This window comes from Miniopterus schreibersii, assembly GCF_964146895.1.
Source record: "Miniopterus schreibersii genome assembly, chromosome: 2".
Classification (NCBI taxonomy): Eukaryota; Metazoa; Chordata; class Mammalia; order Chiroptera; family Miniopteridae; genus Miniopterus; species Miniopterus schreibersii.
Genome location: NC_138102.1, coordinates 21,804,739 through 21,822,835, shown reverse-complemented (window position 1 = coordinate 21,822,835; position 18,097 = coordinate 21,804,739). Strand labels below are relative to the sequence as shown.

Here is an 18,097-nt window from a genome sequence, read left to right as displayed (position 1 = left end):
AGGGAAAGTACCAGAATCTATTAGCCCTGCTTGAAGGGTAGCAGTGTGGAGTAAGTCTCATTTGGAGCAATATTTAACTGTAGTTATGAATTAATCAAATTTTAGGCATTTTATTATACTTAAGTTTTTATTATTACATTTTAATTATATTATACAGATCATAACACTTCTAATATAATTGCTTTTTATTGTTTTCATGCAAGGGACTCATAGGCATCCGATGAAATATCTTGAAATCTTTTATAATGTACCATTAGGAAGTTTTTACATATTAATTTGTGGGTTTGATGTAATGAATAGCATTAATGCATACAGACATCTTTGTCCTGACAAAATGTACCTTTTCTTGGGTTATATTAACTATCCTTCAACAGGGCCTTCTCAGTTGTACTTCTTACACTCTTTAGAAATTTCATGACATCAGTACCTCCAGTTCCTTTATTTTCCACTTCTGATGGCTCATCAGCAGGTTGGTTTTGTCTGGGCTGCTGGCTTGCAGGAATCACAATATACTTAGTTACTATTTGCAAATGGTAACTTCTCAGGGAGACCATAGCTTTCACACACTCATTATAAGTTGCCTGTAGGCTAGCATCCCCTTTTGAAAGGACAAACTCCCGAACTGAAGGGCCTGACTCTAATGAGCCAAGAAACTTCTGGTGAGCTGGTGGCATGTATGTTCGCATTTCCTGGAGAAATTCTGCAGCTGATGCTGAAGGGACAAGTGAAAGATGAGTTAGTAGAGAAATTGAAGCCTTCAGCAACCCAGGGAAGAAAGGCTGAGTAAAGTCAAAGTGGGTGGAAGATTACAGGCCAACAGCACGACAGAAGGCAATGAGTTTATATCCATCCCATTAGAAAGCTGTTAGTCTTCTTACTAGTAGTGGCCATTATTGTAAAATATACTTGATTTTGAAAACCTGATGAGTTAAATTCATTCTCTCATAATACAGATTTTTGTGTCTGCTTCCTTTCTCTTTCTTACTCTACTTGATCCTTCAAAGAAGTCACTGATATAGTCAGCACATATGTAATTTGTACTTGACAGATTATGATACCAAGTCCAAGAAAGTTTAAAGATAATTTTTGAATAAGTGAAAGAACTAAAAAAAGGCATGTTTTCATCTATCCCTACTAAACAGAAGTTTAAAAAGAAAGAGAAAAAGAGAAAGAAGCCCTTCTTTTAAGCCCTTAGAAGGAGCATAATGAATGTCGCTCATTTTCAAACTTAGGTACAAGCATTGACCCTGGTTGCTGGGGCAACAGGATGGCTGAACAAGAGGAGTGCCAATCAATCCTCTTCTTGTCACTGAAGTCTCCACCTCCCCAACTTCTACTTACAGTCCTCTCATTTGCAGGTGATTTTCTCTTTCTGAATCTGACTGTACATTTTCAGAACATGTGCTACAGGTTTCACCACAGTCAATCAAGCCTTATAAATATATGTTTAAATATCAAGATCGAGAGGATGATGAACTGGGTTTGAGTCTGGCTGGTTAACAGGGAGACATTCACTATCCTCTCTAACCTTCTGCTTCTTCATCTGTGAAATAGGATGATAGCAACACAAGTTCTACTTCACTGATTCTCCTAAAAGCATCAGATAAGCTCAGATAAGATGCTGATGAGAAGGTATTTTTTAAATACTAAAAAATCTACTCTATTAACATAAGAGACGATTATTTGTCATTTTCTGCTCACCTTCACCGGCACTCTGTTGGATGCCTAGCAGAACATCGAAGCACTGAAAGATGCTGCTTTGAGCTGCACTGCCCCCAGCGAACTTTTTTGGGATGTCCCAGACGTCTTCATATATCAGACCCTCTGGCAGCTGGGGGTTGCCTTTCCAGCTGGGCCAGGAAGGAAAGAGAATCATTATTTGAATTAATTGCCAATTTCTCAGATATAGAATCTTGCAATAAAGGGTAAATGGAAGGTGACGAGATATATTTCATTCTTCATCTTACACATTCCCCTTTCCTCTCTTGTGCATGCATGAGAATAAGAAATAACATGGCTCTGAGCAAATTTAGCCTAAGTATTCTATGAATGGAACCTACCTTTGCATTAGTGAAGGTCACTTTTCTGTCTTTAAAATGCCTACCTTTTCTGTCCATACTCGTTTGTGCCTGGCCGAGTAATAAGAGAAAATAGTCTATCCTTTTTTTGCAACATGTATTTTAGGGTATTAAAACAATGTTTTCTAAACATGATGGATAATGGGGACCATTAGTGGAAACTTGGTGTATTCTTTATGTTAATTGTACAAGAGAAAAACTCAAGCATGAAGCTACCCACCCAGACAAGTATATGCGAAGAACATTGAAAAACAGGTTTGGGTCCACGTATTCTGTAAAAAGATGGAATGTATTTAGTTAGGTAGCATCAGGGGTATAAAGGGAAATTAAGATATTATAAACAACTGACAGTGGATTTCAGCAAAGGATGCAGGAAAGGCATGAGGTCAGTCTTTGTAGAGAAAACCCATGAGGGCAAGCTCTCACTCACTTGCGCTCTCCCAGGTGAGCCTCACTCATCTCTTGTGCTTCCTGAATGACTTCTACCATAGGGCTAACACACAGCTTGTATCCAAAAGCCTGGACCCACCTACCACTCATCCTCTGATCAGTTAAACTGTCAGCGTTTCTTTAAGGCCACTTCAGGTGCTTACTGACATAACAGATAAATTACTTTTATAAAGAAACAAACAGATCTCAACAAAAAGCAAAACAGAAACAAAAACTCCAGCAGTCCTACAGACCACATCCCTAGGTCCCCCATCCCCCATACACAGATACAAAGCTCTCTAATGTCTTTGAGTTAAAGGTCAGCCTTCTTGCCAAGGACCACTCAGCAGTAACTCAAATCCCAGTGATACAGTCACGTACTTGTTAATGTCTTCCAGTAGGGCAAATTTCCTTTTGCAAATCATGTTTACGTACTTTTTTGGTTATTATTGTCTTGTAGCTGTTAATTTTTCAATTACTTTTGAGTCCAATGGTTTTCTTCATTGTTTCTTACTTAACTTGTGAAAAAGCAGAATTTGTATATAGAGTTCCTGTCAAGCAGAAGCTGTCTTTCAGAACTTAGAACAGCCTGCACCCTTGGCAAGTTTCTCCAAGGTTTTTAATGAGAGACAAGGGTGTTTCTTCGAGTTAAATAGATGCAGCTTGGAATTCTGGCTTCAGTATTTACTACCTATGTAACCTTAGGTCATTTATCCTATCTCTCCAAATTTAACCTCCTTTCTCTATAAAATGGGCATAATGAAAACTACCGCTTGGAAAATGTAAAGATTTAGTGAGATAAAATGAAATCAAAACACACCCACTAGGTGAGAGTGTTTTTGCTTCCATTTTGTCAACAGCTCTATGTCTTAGATAATCAGAAACACGTGTCCGAGGCCTAGAATGTGATATGGCATATAATACTTACTATGAATTTCGTGAAACACTTCAAGGGCCTTGTGCAGACAATTAGTTATGTCAAGCAGTGCCTTTTGCAAAGTATCTCCATCCTGACGCTGCACTGCATTGAATATGGTGGGAATTATCTAAAAAAAAAAATTTTTAAAGATAAACACTTAAGATTTCCTAGCATTAAACAGTGGCGTAGAATAAAATCCTCCTGAATCTTAATCCTGATATTAAATTTGGGATTTTTCACTTCTTTCTTGAGCTAGGCATTTTCCAATTGTTTGACTAATTTTCTTATATATCCTTAAGCTTGGACTTGTGTTTCTGTATTTATCATTTAGAGATAAGTTTATAGAATTTTATATCTTTCTATTTCTACTTCCAATAGTCAAAGCCATTAGATTTATGTCACTATGTGATATAGTTCCCCTGCCAAATTGCCTTGAAGATATTCCTCTTATTGGGATTTCACATTTGATTCTAAATAAATGGCTCCTACATTTTATATTTTAGGCAGTGCACAAAAAATAAAATATTTGTAACTACCAGATGATCCCTTACCTCCAATTAAATAACCAAATGCTATAGTTAGTCAGGATAAAGTTACTTTATGCATAATATAGTTCATTTACTAAGTGATTTTTCTGCTTATATGAATTAAGATACAAATTTTCCAGGGTGATGGACATACTTTTATTGCAGAAGCAGCTTCTATTTCCACCAACAGAGAAACCAGAAAGAATCCTTTACTGCAGTCCGCACCAGGAAATGCAAACAGAATGTCCATGTTCCTAAGAAAATCAGTCAAAAAGTCAAGAAGGTAGCAAGAATATCGGTATATTTGTTGACTACTTTATAGTTTTCAAACATTTTTACTTCTCTCGTTTTATTTTCCAAATAATCTTGTGAGATAAATATTACAGGTTTTACTATCTCCATTACATAGTCAGGAATATAATGTAGGTCCACTGTCTGAGATCATATCATTAATAGATTAAGCTAGGACTTGAAATGCCATTCTAGAACTTGGAACTAGAAATTCCAAGACCACTTATATGTTACTCCATTAATTTTTCACATGCATGTATATATACGTACATATATTCACACATACATTTACACACACTCCGTGTTTATAGAAATATCTGTGTGGTCTCATTTTAAGAAGTAGTCTTTTTGCTGAAATAACTGTATTCATATCTATATTTTTATCTGTGAATCGGATTCATTTTCTCAGTGGTTTATCTGCCTTACGAAGGAATTGACTGGCAAATTCAAACAACTGAATAGACCCTGATTTCTTTCATATTGACGTTCTGCGTTTGTGCAAACAGGTCTCAGTATCTGTATATCCATGATTTTCATGGTGGTTAAAGCCATGATTCTCTGAAGCCAGACCACTTCTGTAACTTCCTTGCTGTGTTACTTTGAGCATTAATATTCCTCCTGTTTCTGCATTAACATTCTCATCTGTAAAACGAGACCGATGATATCCTTTCACCTAAAAACATTTCATAGCTTCCCATTTATTTTAAAATATTATTTAAATGCCTTGTCATAGGGGTTTAAAAATCCTATATATTCTTTTTTTAAGTCTAATTCTTCACTTCTTTCCCATACTGTTACTTTGGTCATTCATTTATCAGCAACTTCGGCTCTGACAATGCACCAAGATTTGTTTCCTTTTAATCAAATTTATTGGACTGACACTGATTACAAAATTATATGATGCACCAAGTATTTTTGTCACTTGCCTTATCCTCCACAATGGACACTCTCATGTTCTGTTGTTTCTCTTCTAGCTAATTCCTACTGTTCTTGAGGACTCAGCTCAAATAACTTGTCACAGGGACTCCTCCTCTCCACTAGTCCACCTTCATCAGGGCAGGCTTGCACGTAGGACATTGACCTTATTGAGCTTATATCCCTAGCTCTTAGCCTCTGCCTAGTATATTGTTCAAAAATAGCAAGGCTTGGGTGAAAAAGAACAGCTTTATGTTTCTGACCCCTGAGTTCATTAAGTCATACACAGATGTATGTGCACTTTTTATTTAAGCCTGTTAATTACATTTATGTACATATGCAAATATTACTTTAGTATATATCTATAGCTATAATGTCAAACAGTCACACCACAGTCATAGATAGAGTTAAAGGCTGGGATTATTTGCTCTTTAAACAATTATTTAAATTACTTTTTTGCCTGAATTCAATTGGCCTTTTTTAAAAAATATATATTTATTGATTTCAGAGAGAGGAAGGGAGGTGGAGAGAGTTGAAACGTCAATGATGAGAGAGTCATTGATCGGCTGTGAGCCCGCAACCCGGGCACGTGTCCTGACCGGAAATCAAACTGCAATCTCCTGGATCCTAGGTTGATGCTCAACCGCTGAGCCACGCCTGGCTGGGCTCAATTAACCTTTTTAAAAATGCATTTGGAGGATATTGATAAATCTATATTCACTTTGAATAACAAATAATTCTTAGACTAAAATAAGAATCAAATACTTACTCATACGTCATGGGACTTGTGAAAGCAGCAATGAAGTAATGGACCAATTGGAAGAGAGAAAGAAAACCAATTTAAAAATCAAATGGTTTCAAGTTGTCATTATTAGATTTAATGCTACTATTATTAAATTTAATACCTCTACTAAAGTACTGCTATTAGATTTAATTCTACTATTAAATGTAAGACATAGTAGAATAAAAAAGAAAGAAAATTATTTTTATATTTTTCAAGTAGTCATTGAAAACACTTAACTTAGGATTTTATAAGAAAAATCAAAATTAAATATGCAAGGAACACACATGAATAGTCAAACTGGTTGTAACTAACAAAAAAACTTTCCTAGATCAAATCCTTTCAATTGGGGCCATTCCCATGTCTAGAATAGTCTTCTGTAGATAGACACACAGGGCTAATGATCTTATCCCTTTACTATAGCAGATCCCATCACTAAATGCTTAGGAAGGGCCTAAATTCTGAGCAGGCTACTCCAGAAAACCCAGACATTGCCATTTCTACTGCTGAAGAGCTTGACTCTTAAACTCAACTTGATAGTTAAAAATTAAATTTGTAAGCTCTCAGAAACATGTTAATCAAGAGAATCTAGACACAAAAGAGTACTAATCTATGATCTCATCACTATGAAATACAACACAAAAAACTAACTTCTGATATGACAAGTCAAAATACATCTACCTGGGGTTAGAGAAGGGAATTGAAAGGAAAGAACCACAAAAGAATTTTCCAAGGTGACAGAAATATTCTGTATTTTTCTTAGGGTTACACATGTGCTTATAATAGTCAGACTCATCAAACTGACCACTTAAGATTTGTGCATTTCATTATATGTTAATTATAAACCTCTCTCTCATATATGTGTAATACATTTGTGGTTATAGATAAATCAAAGTAACCTTACTCTCCAAACAGAGAAGAAATATGTGTTGCCAAAAATTAACCCAATGACTCCCTTTTGATTTAAAAAGCATTCACTCCTTTCATTTTTATTATAGTCATTGTTTACATACCCACTGGGATCCTTTTTCTTCCAGTTTGCCAAGACACAGTCTGCATAAACCAGAATGGGAGGCAGTCCCAGCTTCTCAGAGAGTTTGCAGTAAGGGACAGCAATATTGCGTGGCAGGACCTAATTAAAACACAATACTTAGTATAAACTTGGAGGTGTCTTACCTTTTCCTCTGCTTCCTGGGTGCCAAAACATGAGCTGTTATATAGAATGGCACTTTGAGAACAAATGTAATTTTCTCTTCCTCATTTCATAACTTAGTCCAGGTTGATTGTTAAATGTTTGGGTTTTGGGTGTGTATTGATGTGGTCATAACCTAACCATAGAGAAAAGCAGAGGTAGAGGGCAAGGGGAACAATGATTGTATCCTTGGCTTTCTAATGACCAGTGAGTTATTTGCATTCATTCATTTATCCATCCCATGAATACTGGTCGGGCAACTCTTCTATGCAAGGTACTCTCCATCTGCCCGCAATACCAAGGCAAAGTTAGTAAGTCTCAAAGAAGCTCAGAGTTATTTATAATGAAGGCTTTTGGTTATGATGCAGACTAGTAAAAAGATGGCTGCTCTTAGAGCACAATGCTGACAGAATCTCTACTGGATGATTTTTTAGGAAACCTCACCACAGAGTGACATTGATGCTTGGCCTTAAAGGCCTACCTGTGTTGATAGGAGGAATTACCCTTGTTTTATATTTCCATGCAAAATAAATCAATTGGAGTGACACTCTTAGCTCTTTCACTCACCCTTCCTTAGAAGCTAATTTAATTGCTGAGTTTGTGAGTGAAACTACAGCTCAGCCCCCTTTTCTCCTCAACTCTCCTTTTCCTGAGCCTGTTACTCATGGATTTTGCTCTGCTTTGGGCCACATAGTAAAAGGCTCCTACCCCCATGGGTAAGCACACTAACCAGGTCCATGGTTGCCACATACTCAAGCCAAATTCTTCCCCTGTTCTATTAGTCATGAAGCTGACATTTCATTTTTCATCTGCCTGACTTTTCATCTATCTATATTTGGTTTATAATTAGATGGTCCCATGTAATAATTATGGTCATGCTTGTCCTCAGCAGCCTGTGCGTATCTAACCAGGGAAAGGACAGGGATGTGTTGCCCATCTGAGGTAGTGGGTGGTGGGATTTCAATGGTAGAGATGGTGTGACTATGTAGCCCACCCCACAGTGATAATCATGGGAGTTACAATCCAAGTGACTTCAGATTCGTTTAGCACAACACTGGAAATGATGATTTTACCAAAAATAGCAAAAATGTTAGAATAGAATCATTGACTATTAAAAGAACCCTTGCATGTGCTCTTCCCTTTGCAGACCTTGTGCCACTGGGAATTGAAATGTTCTGTTTGGCAAATGTTTTCCACATATTTCAAAGGGAAATAAGTTGTGTCCCTCTCTGAATTAGAGAAAAGATAAAAATGGAAGAAAAGGGGAAAAGTTTAATCAAATAATTAGTTTGAAATGACTTAGGAAAAAGAAATATTAATCTATTATAGACATTCATGCAGCTGCTAAGAAGCCAGATTGCTAATTTCTTGCCCATTCTCCAGGGAAATGTGCCTTATGTTGATGTAGCTTATTTTTTATCCATTTCTTTTAGCCTTCCTATAATTTCTTGACTTAAAATTTTAAAATCTTTTAAAATCTTTTTTTCATTGCCAGCTACTAAGATCTCTTTCCAAATGATATGGCATACAAAAACTGGATAAATTAAAAAATACATTTCTATGTTTTATTTTATAATTCTGATCTCCAGCCTGGTAAATTTATTACCAGTTCATTCTGCTATGTCCATTTTGGTCTCCACATTTTTTGTTAGTCTTCTCTCTCTTTCTTTCTGCTCCCCTTGTCTTTGGATAAGCTTTACCAAATCTTTCAAGAAGTAATTCAAATTCCACTTCTTTCTTGAAGCATTTCATGATCATATCAACTACTAGTTATCTCCTCTGAATTCTGATACTTCTGTATCTAGAATATGCTGCCCTGTATTATTGATGCTGCATTATGGATAATCTTTTTATATACAATGCCTATGAATTTAGCTAGACTCAGATTCTAGCAAGTCCAGTGAGACCATGTGCTTAGTTAAATGTTAAGCTAGGTTGCAAGGACAGAGCTGATCTTAAACCTTTTGTGTCATCACAAAACTAGACAGGGCAGTTTCATGATTATAAGGAAGTATAAGGTGTCCCGTGATTATGCAGAGCAACTTTTCCTCTTTTCTATGTATGAGGGGATAACTCATCACAGGTCATGGAAAGAAAAAACAAAGATAAGCTAGCTTTTTCAAAAGAGGGAAAAACTTTCACTAGATGGAAGAAGATACTTTTGTAATCTATTTTATCCCTTTGTGATTTAAAAGTTAGGTGTTCCAGACGATATCGGTTTCATGTGACTAGGGCTGCCAGATAAAATACAAGATGATATAATTTTAAATTTAAAGTTACCTACTGTTGATGAGAGTACAGTGAAATTACAATATAATATATTCTTCTATGCTGACAGATGCAAGAGAGCATTTTAGCATTAACTAAGAAAACCATATAATGTTTATATCTCCTGAAAATCATAGAGGAAAATGTTTCATATTCAAATATTTTGATTGTGGCATCATTTTACAATACTAAAACACTAAAAACAAGCAAAGCATTTTTCAATACCAGATTGAATAAATAAAGTTCAGAAACTCAATGAAAAATTATAAAGTGATTTCAAATTATGACTAGGATGATTGTATAGTTACTAAAAAAAACAATGCTTACAATATAATTTAAGTGAAAGAAGCAGGATATATATGTATTTGCACAGAATGGAACACTGTGTTATATTAGTAAAAGATTAAATATTCAATAGTGATTATAGTTGACGTTGTAAAGTCAGTGAATGATTTCTCTCTCCCTTTTTTCTTCTATTTTTCAAGCTTCCCAAAATGCAGTGATAATAGTTTCAGAATGTTTTTACGTTAAACATAAATTGTATGTACCATAAGATATATTAGAAAATCTCCACACCTTACGGACATCGTCACCTCGGTCCCACACATATGCCATGGCGATATACCCCAAGACTAGATGTGCGAGGCGCTGCAACTTGTGTCCTTGCAGGTCATCGATGCTGAGCATTGGTAACTGAGAACAAATGGAGAAGTTGACTCAAGTCAACGTGGGTGATATTATAGCTTCAAAACCAAATTAAAAATGTTAACAAATTATAAAAAAGAAGACCAAACCTTCTCAACTTCTGCACGTAGGTCACCATTTTTAATCAGGACAGGAAGATTTTTAGCAATGGAAATCCAAGCATCATAAGGGTAAGGTAGTTCCTCCTTTAAAAAAAGAAACAGGACATTTTTTTCACCAGTGGAAGTTATTGTAAAATAGTTTCGTCTCCCATTGATAGTCTATCTTGCCTGTAAATCAGTGCTGCTCAATGCAGCCCCGACACACACCTGCCTGTCTCTATCAACACCTGCTCATGCATGGCCACCTGCACACCCAGGGCTCAACACCGTCTCTGCATTCCTCCCCTTCTCTCAAGCACTCTCATCTGCCTCTCTTTCAAAGGTCACCGCCAAAGTGCCACTAAAATCTTCCTGACTAATGCAGTTTCCACTCATATTCCCAATGATAAATCCTACGTGTTATATACCTTGTTCCATTGTTAAGTAATATATTGTTAGCTGCTATTATTTCTTTCTTCTCAGCTAGATTTTAAGTCTATTCGAATGGAAGAAAAATGAGATTTCTTAAATATCAGTTGGTTGTTGTCTCCATGTCATAAATATGGAAAACAAAGATTGGACGCTTTATAGTTTATTGTGATCCAAACTTGTTTCCTACTTTCAACAACCCATGCTCTTTTTACATCTTATTACCTGATGGCAAGGATTTTATCATGCTGTTAATTCTGTTTCCTACAGAACCTGGTAAAGTACTGGACATGTAGGAAACACAGTATATATACATATTGATTGCCCACTTTGATTCACTATAGGCTTATTTTTTGCTCAATAAGTTCAAATAAAATTCAAATAAAAGTGTCTCATTTGAAGGAAAAAAATACAAACAAAAGACCTAGGAAACACTATAAAATGAGATTCAGATCCCTGGAAAACTCCCCATATGCCCTGATCCTATCCTTCCTTCATTAAGCTACTTTCAGACTTGCCCTTAGTGTCACCAGTGCTGACCTCTGGGGATGGGGTACAAGTTAAGAGATTAAGTCAAACCAACATGGGTGAAGTTTTGAGCTGCAACTTGTAAGTAAGTTATACAACAAGAAGACAAATGTACTATAAAATTCAGACATTTTCAGGGGCTGCAGACAATTGGGCAGCCTTAATCTGTGTACACAATGGAACACACAACAAAAAATATGTATGAATACTAAGAACAGTAGAGTGCAGCGTTTGTGCAGTTAGGGAGGACCCAGAGTGAACAAGGAAGGTGACTTTATAGTGAATGTACTGCCTAGATCTTTCATTGCTAAAAATCTAAATTCCTAAGCATCTCAAGTAGCAACATTATTTTTTAAGTAGCTCAGGGAGAGTTTTGTTTTGCCTCTGCTTGGGGTTTTGCTTTAACCCTTGGAACCTGTTTTAGAGGTCTCTATAATTGCCATGATTGTTTTATTTTTTAAGATAACTGACTCTTTGGGGGGGGGGCTAAATATGAGGCTTTGTAGTTTCTGAAAAAGTTATTTATTTATGTATTTATTATTATTATTTTTTTTATTGTATCATTGATAAGTACAACTTTCATGCAAGTCAGTTCTGATAATTGTGTGTGCTTGCATTGAGAGGGAGCAAGTTTGAGTAGTATTTATTTGCAAATAAAAAGTAAACTCGGTGCTTTTAGCAATAAAATTAAAACCAATACTTTATATTCTTAAATTAACTTAATAATTTGGAGAAAAAAATGGATTTAGAGGAAGAATTTGCTTTGGATGTTCCTGTATTACACAAGGTATTTACAGGGTATTATTTCCAAGTACAGTTAGATTGAAAGGTCTGATGAAACCTATTTTTGCTGTATCTAAAGGTGTTTTCTAGAGTGTGGACTCCATTTGAGCCACTAACAAACAGAGACACACTGTCATACATATCGCTGTAACATTAACTGGTTCCCAGAAATACTCTCCTGTGGTCTCACTGTCTTGATAAAGCAAAGAGTCAGGGTAGGGAAGGGAAGCATGCTGACTAGTCTCTTCTTCCCTTAAGGGAGTCAGCATAGTATAATGCTTTCAAGATCATGGGCTCTGGAGACAGACAGATTAGGCTCACATTCTCTCTCTGCCATTGCTAGCTGTATGAGTTTGGATAATTACTTACATTGAGCACAGCTTCCATTTCTCATCAGAAAATGAGGTTGAATACCAACATACGTTTTAGGACAGTTGTGAAGATGGAAAAGTAAATATTTGTAATTAGCTTAAAAATGTTATATAAATATTTGATGAATAAAATATTGATGATAATAAGATAGTTTTTATGGCTTTCTTTGGAAGACAAATTAGGGAAATGTAGTTGTTAAGGTAAACATTACCTGCATTTCACTTTGTAGACAAAGCTTTTTTATTTTATTTTCCCATCGCCATTTATCCCCTCTATGGCCTCTTCCACCTCCGCCAATCCCCTTCCACACCCAGCAACCACCACACCATTGTTCATATCTATAAGTTCTCTCTCTTTTTTTCTTCTTCGCTCAATCCTCCCACCTCCCCAGTATCACCCAGCCCACTGAGCTGTTTGCCTTCTCTCTATGAATCTGTATAGACAAAACTTTTTTTAAAAGAAAAGTAGTTCTGACTCCTTTGACTCTGACGCTTAGTAACAATAAACTATTCATATAACACACTTGCTAGATGTGCCATCTCAGAAACCTAATTGAAGTGCAAATGTATACTTTGTATAATTTAAGGTATACCAGCCAAGAAAGGGGATGCCTTTGACTCATGGATCAGTCATTACTCTGGTTTGTTTTTTCAGAATGCCCTCTGAAAACACAATTGTATTAAACCAAATACTTCTACTGTTTCCTTATCTCATCACTCTCTATATCTATGAAAGATAAGTAGTGCATTTAAGACTTAATTTCTAGGTTGAACATTTTAAGAAAGTTAAGTAATACCCATTTGTTAAAACTCTGCCTTCAGTTTTGGCATGCTTTATCCATTTGTTCAGTAGAAATTACTAAATGACATTTTTAAAAAGATAGAAGTTAGCTTGCCCAGGTAAGTAACAATAAGAAAATATTTTTGCCATAATTCAGTACCCTCTCTTACCAGTGGATTTGGTAGAGCAAAGCCCACATCTTCATCTATATGGTATTCTTCAAGAATTTTCCAAGAGCTTTCCATAGGAGATGCTTTATGTGCCATTCTTGCAGCCTACCCCTCTGGTGCTCCTCTGTGTTTGAAAAGTCCTATTTATTACAGACGTTGTCATAGCCAATGACCACAACATCCCACATAGGCAATAGGAAGTTACTTCCACATTTAGAGAAATAGTTTCATTTTCCATTTTCTTTATTTGTAATATGATAAACAATAAGACCACAAAAGCACCACTGTTCATCATATAAAGAAACTAAAAGTTTACATTCCTTGCCAAATTTTTATAACTGGGAGCATCATTTGTTTACTACCATAGGGGAAGTCAGAAAGTACCTAATTGAAATAACATACACCATGAAAAGAGCTGACCAGAAAAGAACATTTCATTTTATGGGAACTTTTAAACCTTTGAATTGTAATGATGAATTCGACCAAGTCTAAAGCCCTGAACTATCCTTTAGTTACTACTGTCATTGGCTTTCCTTTAGCCTACCGGGGTTCTTTGAATATATTAGTGTCTTGTTTCAGCAGCCATGAAATATAACCTGTGATAGACTGAACGATTAGTCATTGACTCTGAAGTAGACAAAATGGCAGCACATGAAAAATTTTTAAAAAACAGTGCCTCTTCACCTTTCCATTTTTCTTACCCAGTCTTTGATCTGTGTTCACAATGATGGAGTTTTTCCTCCTCTGTATTCCTAATAGGTCATTTTAGGGCAGATTTTCCCTCCATCTCTACTATATCTGACTTCTAGGGACTGGTGAGGCAATAGTCATTCACATTGGAAGGTTTTGTATGTGTTAAAAATGGAAATGAAAGATAAACTACCTGAAAATTGTGTCTGTTTTTTTAAAATGTAACTTAAGACTGCATTTGATAAATGTTTCCAGGGTGTCTGCAGGTCTGTGGACACTTACAGTCGTTGTTTCAATCTCACTGATAAAGCCGAGGGAAAAGCAGCAGCCGTGTTGTTCCATTCGATAATCAAACGGAGAAGAGGAGCTAGTGTCCAGTACATTCAGAGACAATGCAGTATTGTCATCAGCTTACCAGCACTTGGATTACATTTTAATAGTACAGGACTTTATGACTACATTCTAGGAAGAGTTCTCACACTGTTCTTCCTTATTACATTAGGCTTTTAAAGACGTAGTTTTACAAGAATATGTTCTTTTTACAATAAGGGTAAGAGAAACTGAAACAGAAATTGTACACCAAAGAGAACACAATGGCTCATCTCTTCGAAATGGATGATTCAAAAGGCTGATATTATTGAAATTGGTTCAAAGGGAAAATAAATAAGTAAATAAATAAATAAATAAAATGTTGACCTACCATATCGATATGAAAGCCAAAAACATCAACAAAATATTGAGACTTGGAAAATGTGTGGTTATTTCTATGGTTTTTCATTCTTTGCACCTGAATCTTTTTATGGGTGAGTCAAAACAGAGGCATGTAATGCCTTTTTAGATCATTCTGCCTTGGAAAAGATTTCTGAGGACTGATTTTTTTAAAAGAAACATGGCTTGAAAGTTTTTTCTTGACTCTACTTATCCAGCTACTTAACTGAATCTCTTCTACATTTGACTGCAGAAACAATAATACTTTACTATTCTCTTATCTGAATCTTTTTAACTTCTTCAGACTTCAAGATCCTTTATATTTCTGAAATATATTCTCAGCTGATCCTCATTCTTCATTCATCTTAATTTTCATTCAGCAATAACCAAATTCTGTCACGCAGGACTGCACAACAGAACAGAACGTTAAAACTGAGTTAACACCATCTTTATGAACAGTGAAACTGGAAAAAATGCCCAGCATCCAAGAGTGTGAGAGAAATTATAGAGAGAAGAGAAATAAAAAATGGCATTCCCTACTTCTGCTATGAACTGCCATAAGTTCTGGACTCTGCGCTGAGCTGGGCACACACAAAAGAGATCCAAAGAAGTATAGCAAACTTCAAGAACTGAACGACAATGTAAATGACTGCCGAAATTCCAGACTAGACCTTGAGTGTTAGATGCACCCAGCAGAGAGAAGTATCATAAAAAAGGCTTTGTGCTGACTTTGAAACTACTCTACAAGGTAGATGAGACAGAACTTAGGTCAGAACCTAACAAGCATAATTGCATGCTAAAAGAAAGAAACAAACAAAACCCAGCATTCGCCAGAGGATTTTAACAGAATCTAGAGCCTCACATCATAGTATTATAATCCAAAATTGCATAACATTCAAAAAGCCAGGAAAATCTGACCAAAATTTAATGGAAAAGAAAATCAATAGATGCCAAACCTTATAGGAATCATATTATAGCCATCTCCCATGAGGCAAATGTGAACATTCATTAACTTAATGAAAGACATACTTTCTCAATAGAGAAACTAAAAATGTGAATCAGGTGCAAAATTACAATGTATAGTATAAAACAAATACATGCTACTTAACAAACAATGGGTCAAAGAAGAAATCAAAAGAGAAATTTGAAAATACCATGATACAAACAAAAATGGAAATACAAGATACCTAAATTTATGAGATGCAGCCAAAACATTTCTCAGAAAAGTTCATAGAGATAAGTGCCTATATCAAATAAGGAGAAAAATCTCAAATAAATAACTATACACCTCTAAAAACTAAAAAAAGGACGAATGAAACCCAAGATTAGCAGAAGGAAGGAAATAACAAAAATCAGAGCAGAAATAAAGGAAAGAGAGAATAGAAAGACAACAGAAAAGTCAATGAAAGTAAGAGCTAGTTCTTTGAAAAGATCAACTTGACAAACTTTTATCTAGATTCACTAAAAAAAAAAAAGAAAAAGAACCCAAATAAATAAAATCATAAGTAAAAGAGAATATGTTACAACTGATACTACAGAAATGTGAAGGATCATAAAAGACTACTAGGAATATTTATACACTAATGAATTTGACAACCTAGAAGAAATGGATTAAATACTAGAAACGTACAACTACCAAGACTGAATCACGAAGAAGCAAAATCTAAACAGACTGATCGCTAGTAAGGAGGCTGAATCAGTCATTAAAAACCCCTTAACCAACAAAATTCTAGGACTAGACAACTTCACTGGGGAACCTTGTCCATGGTTTTCTGGCTCTTATGTAGTTCCTTTGTTCCTTTCCTGCTCTTGTGTGGTCTTCCTTTATCATATGATGATTTTTGTAGTGTATGTTTTGATTCCTTCTTTTTTCCTTTATTTTATTTTTCCATCCACATTTATCTCCACTCTACCCATATACCCTCTTCCTCCCCCCCCCCCAGATCCCTCCCCCGGCAATCACCACACTGTTGTCAGTGTCTATGAGTTCTTTCTCTCTTTTTTTCTCTTTTGGTCAATCTGCCCATCCCCTCAACAGCCCCCTGCCCACCAGAGCTGCCTGCCTGTTCTCTACCTATGAGTCTGTCTCTATTTTGCTTGTTAGTTCAGCTTGTCCATTAAATTCCACATATGGGTGAAATCATATGGTATTTGTCTTTCTCTGATTGGCTTAGTTCACTTAGCATAATGTTCTCCAGGTCCATTCATGCTGTTGCAAAGGGTAAAATTTTCTCCCATTTTATGGCCAAGTTGTATTCCATTGTATAAATGTACTATAGCCGTTTTATCCACTCATGTACTGGTGGACACTTGGGCTGCTTCCAAATCTTGGCTAGGGTAAATAACGCTGCAATGAACATAGGAGTACATATGTTTTTTTGAATTAGTGTTTTGGGTTCCTTTGGATAAATTCCCAGATGTGGAATTGCTGGGTCATAAGGCTATTCTATTTTTAATCTTTTGAGGTACCTCCATACTGCTTTCCACAGTGGCTGCGCCAATTTGAATTCCCACCAACAGTGCACATAAAACATACAATGGGCTAAAGATAGTCTATTCAATAAATGGTACTGGGAAAATCAGAGAGATATGAGCAAAAAAATGAAACTTAGACCACCTTCTTACATGGCACACACAGAATAAACTTAAATTGGATTAAAGATTTAAATGTTAGACTTAATACCATAAAAATCCTAGAAGAAAATATAGTCAGTAAAATCACGGACATTTCTTGTAGTAATATTTTTTTCTGATATATCTCCTTGGACAAGGGAAACAAAAGAAAAATTGAACAAACTACATCCAACTAGAAAGTTTTTGCACTGAGAATGAAACCATCAAAAAATTGAAAGGCTACCCTCTGAATAAGAGAACATTTTCACCGGTATATCTGATAAAAGGGGTTAATATCTAAAATGTATAAAGAACTTATAAAACTCAAAACTAAAAAACAATCCAATTTAAAAATGGGCAAAGGACCTGATTAGACACTCCTCCAAAAAGGACATACTGATTCTTTCTTCTTTAGCTTTTGTATATACTAGATATTTTTTGCTTAGTGGCTACCATGAGGCTTCCACAAACCATCTTAGAGTAATAATAATCTGTTTAAACCTGATCGTTTAACTTCAAATACATACCAAAAAATCTACTCCTTATTTTATGTTTTTGATGTCACAATTTACATATTTTTATATTGTGCATCTATTAACAAATTGTCTTTTAACACTATCCTAGAGTTAAATGATTTATGTCCCACCTTTAGAGTGGTTTAATATTTTGAATGTTACCTTTACCAATGAATTTTTTACTTTCACGTTGCTAAAAGCTCATATTGTCCTTTCATATCAGCTTGGAAGGCAGGTCCAGTGGTAATGAACTCCCTCAGCTTTTGTTTTTGTGTAGAAATTTATATTGTTTCTTTAGTTTTGAAGAACAGCTTTGCCAGGTAT

At 35.6% G+C, this 18,097-nt stretch overlaps 1 protein-coding gene across 1 annotated transcript; it reads right to left on the bottom strand.

Annotated features, from left to right (window-relative positions):
* Nucleotides 1–284: 284 nt before the first annotated feature.
* Nucleotides 285–13,357, bottom strand: IDO1 (indoleamine 2,3-dioxygenase 1). Its single transcript, XM_081127885.1, has 10 exons — nucleotides 13,248–13,357; nucleotides 10,195–10,290; nucleotides 9,977–10,093; nucleotides 6,954–7,072; nucleotides 5,929–5,943; nucleotides 4,108–4,207; nucleotides 3,436–3,553; nucleotides 2,299–2,350; nucleotides 1,702–1,850; nucleotides 285–712 (listed from the first exon to the last, which is right to left on the bottom strand). Exons 1-10 carry the CDS (start codon nucleotides 13,341–13,343, stop codon nucleotides 357–359), a joined length of 1,218 nt encoding a protein of 405 aa, XP_080984011.1. The 5' UTR covers nucleotides 13,344–13,357; the 3' UTR covers nucleotides 285–356.
* Between the last annotated feature and the right edge of the window lie 4,740 nt (nucleotides 13,358–18,097).

Coding starts and splice junctions, on each gene's coding strand:
- IDO1 (XM_081127885.1), bottom strand. CDS start 13,343: ATGGCACATAAAGCATCTCCTATGGAAAGCTCTTGGAAAATTCTTGAA. Junction 10,094..10,194: donor TACGTGCAGAAGTTGAGAAG/GTTTGGTCTTCT, acceptor ATTTGTTCTCAG/TTACCAATGCTCAGCATCGA. Junction 1,851..2,298: donor CTTCGCATATACTTGTCTGG/GTGGGTAGCTTC, acceptor TTCCTGGCCCAG/CTGGAAAGGCAACCCCCAGC.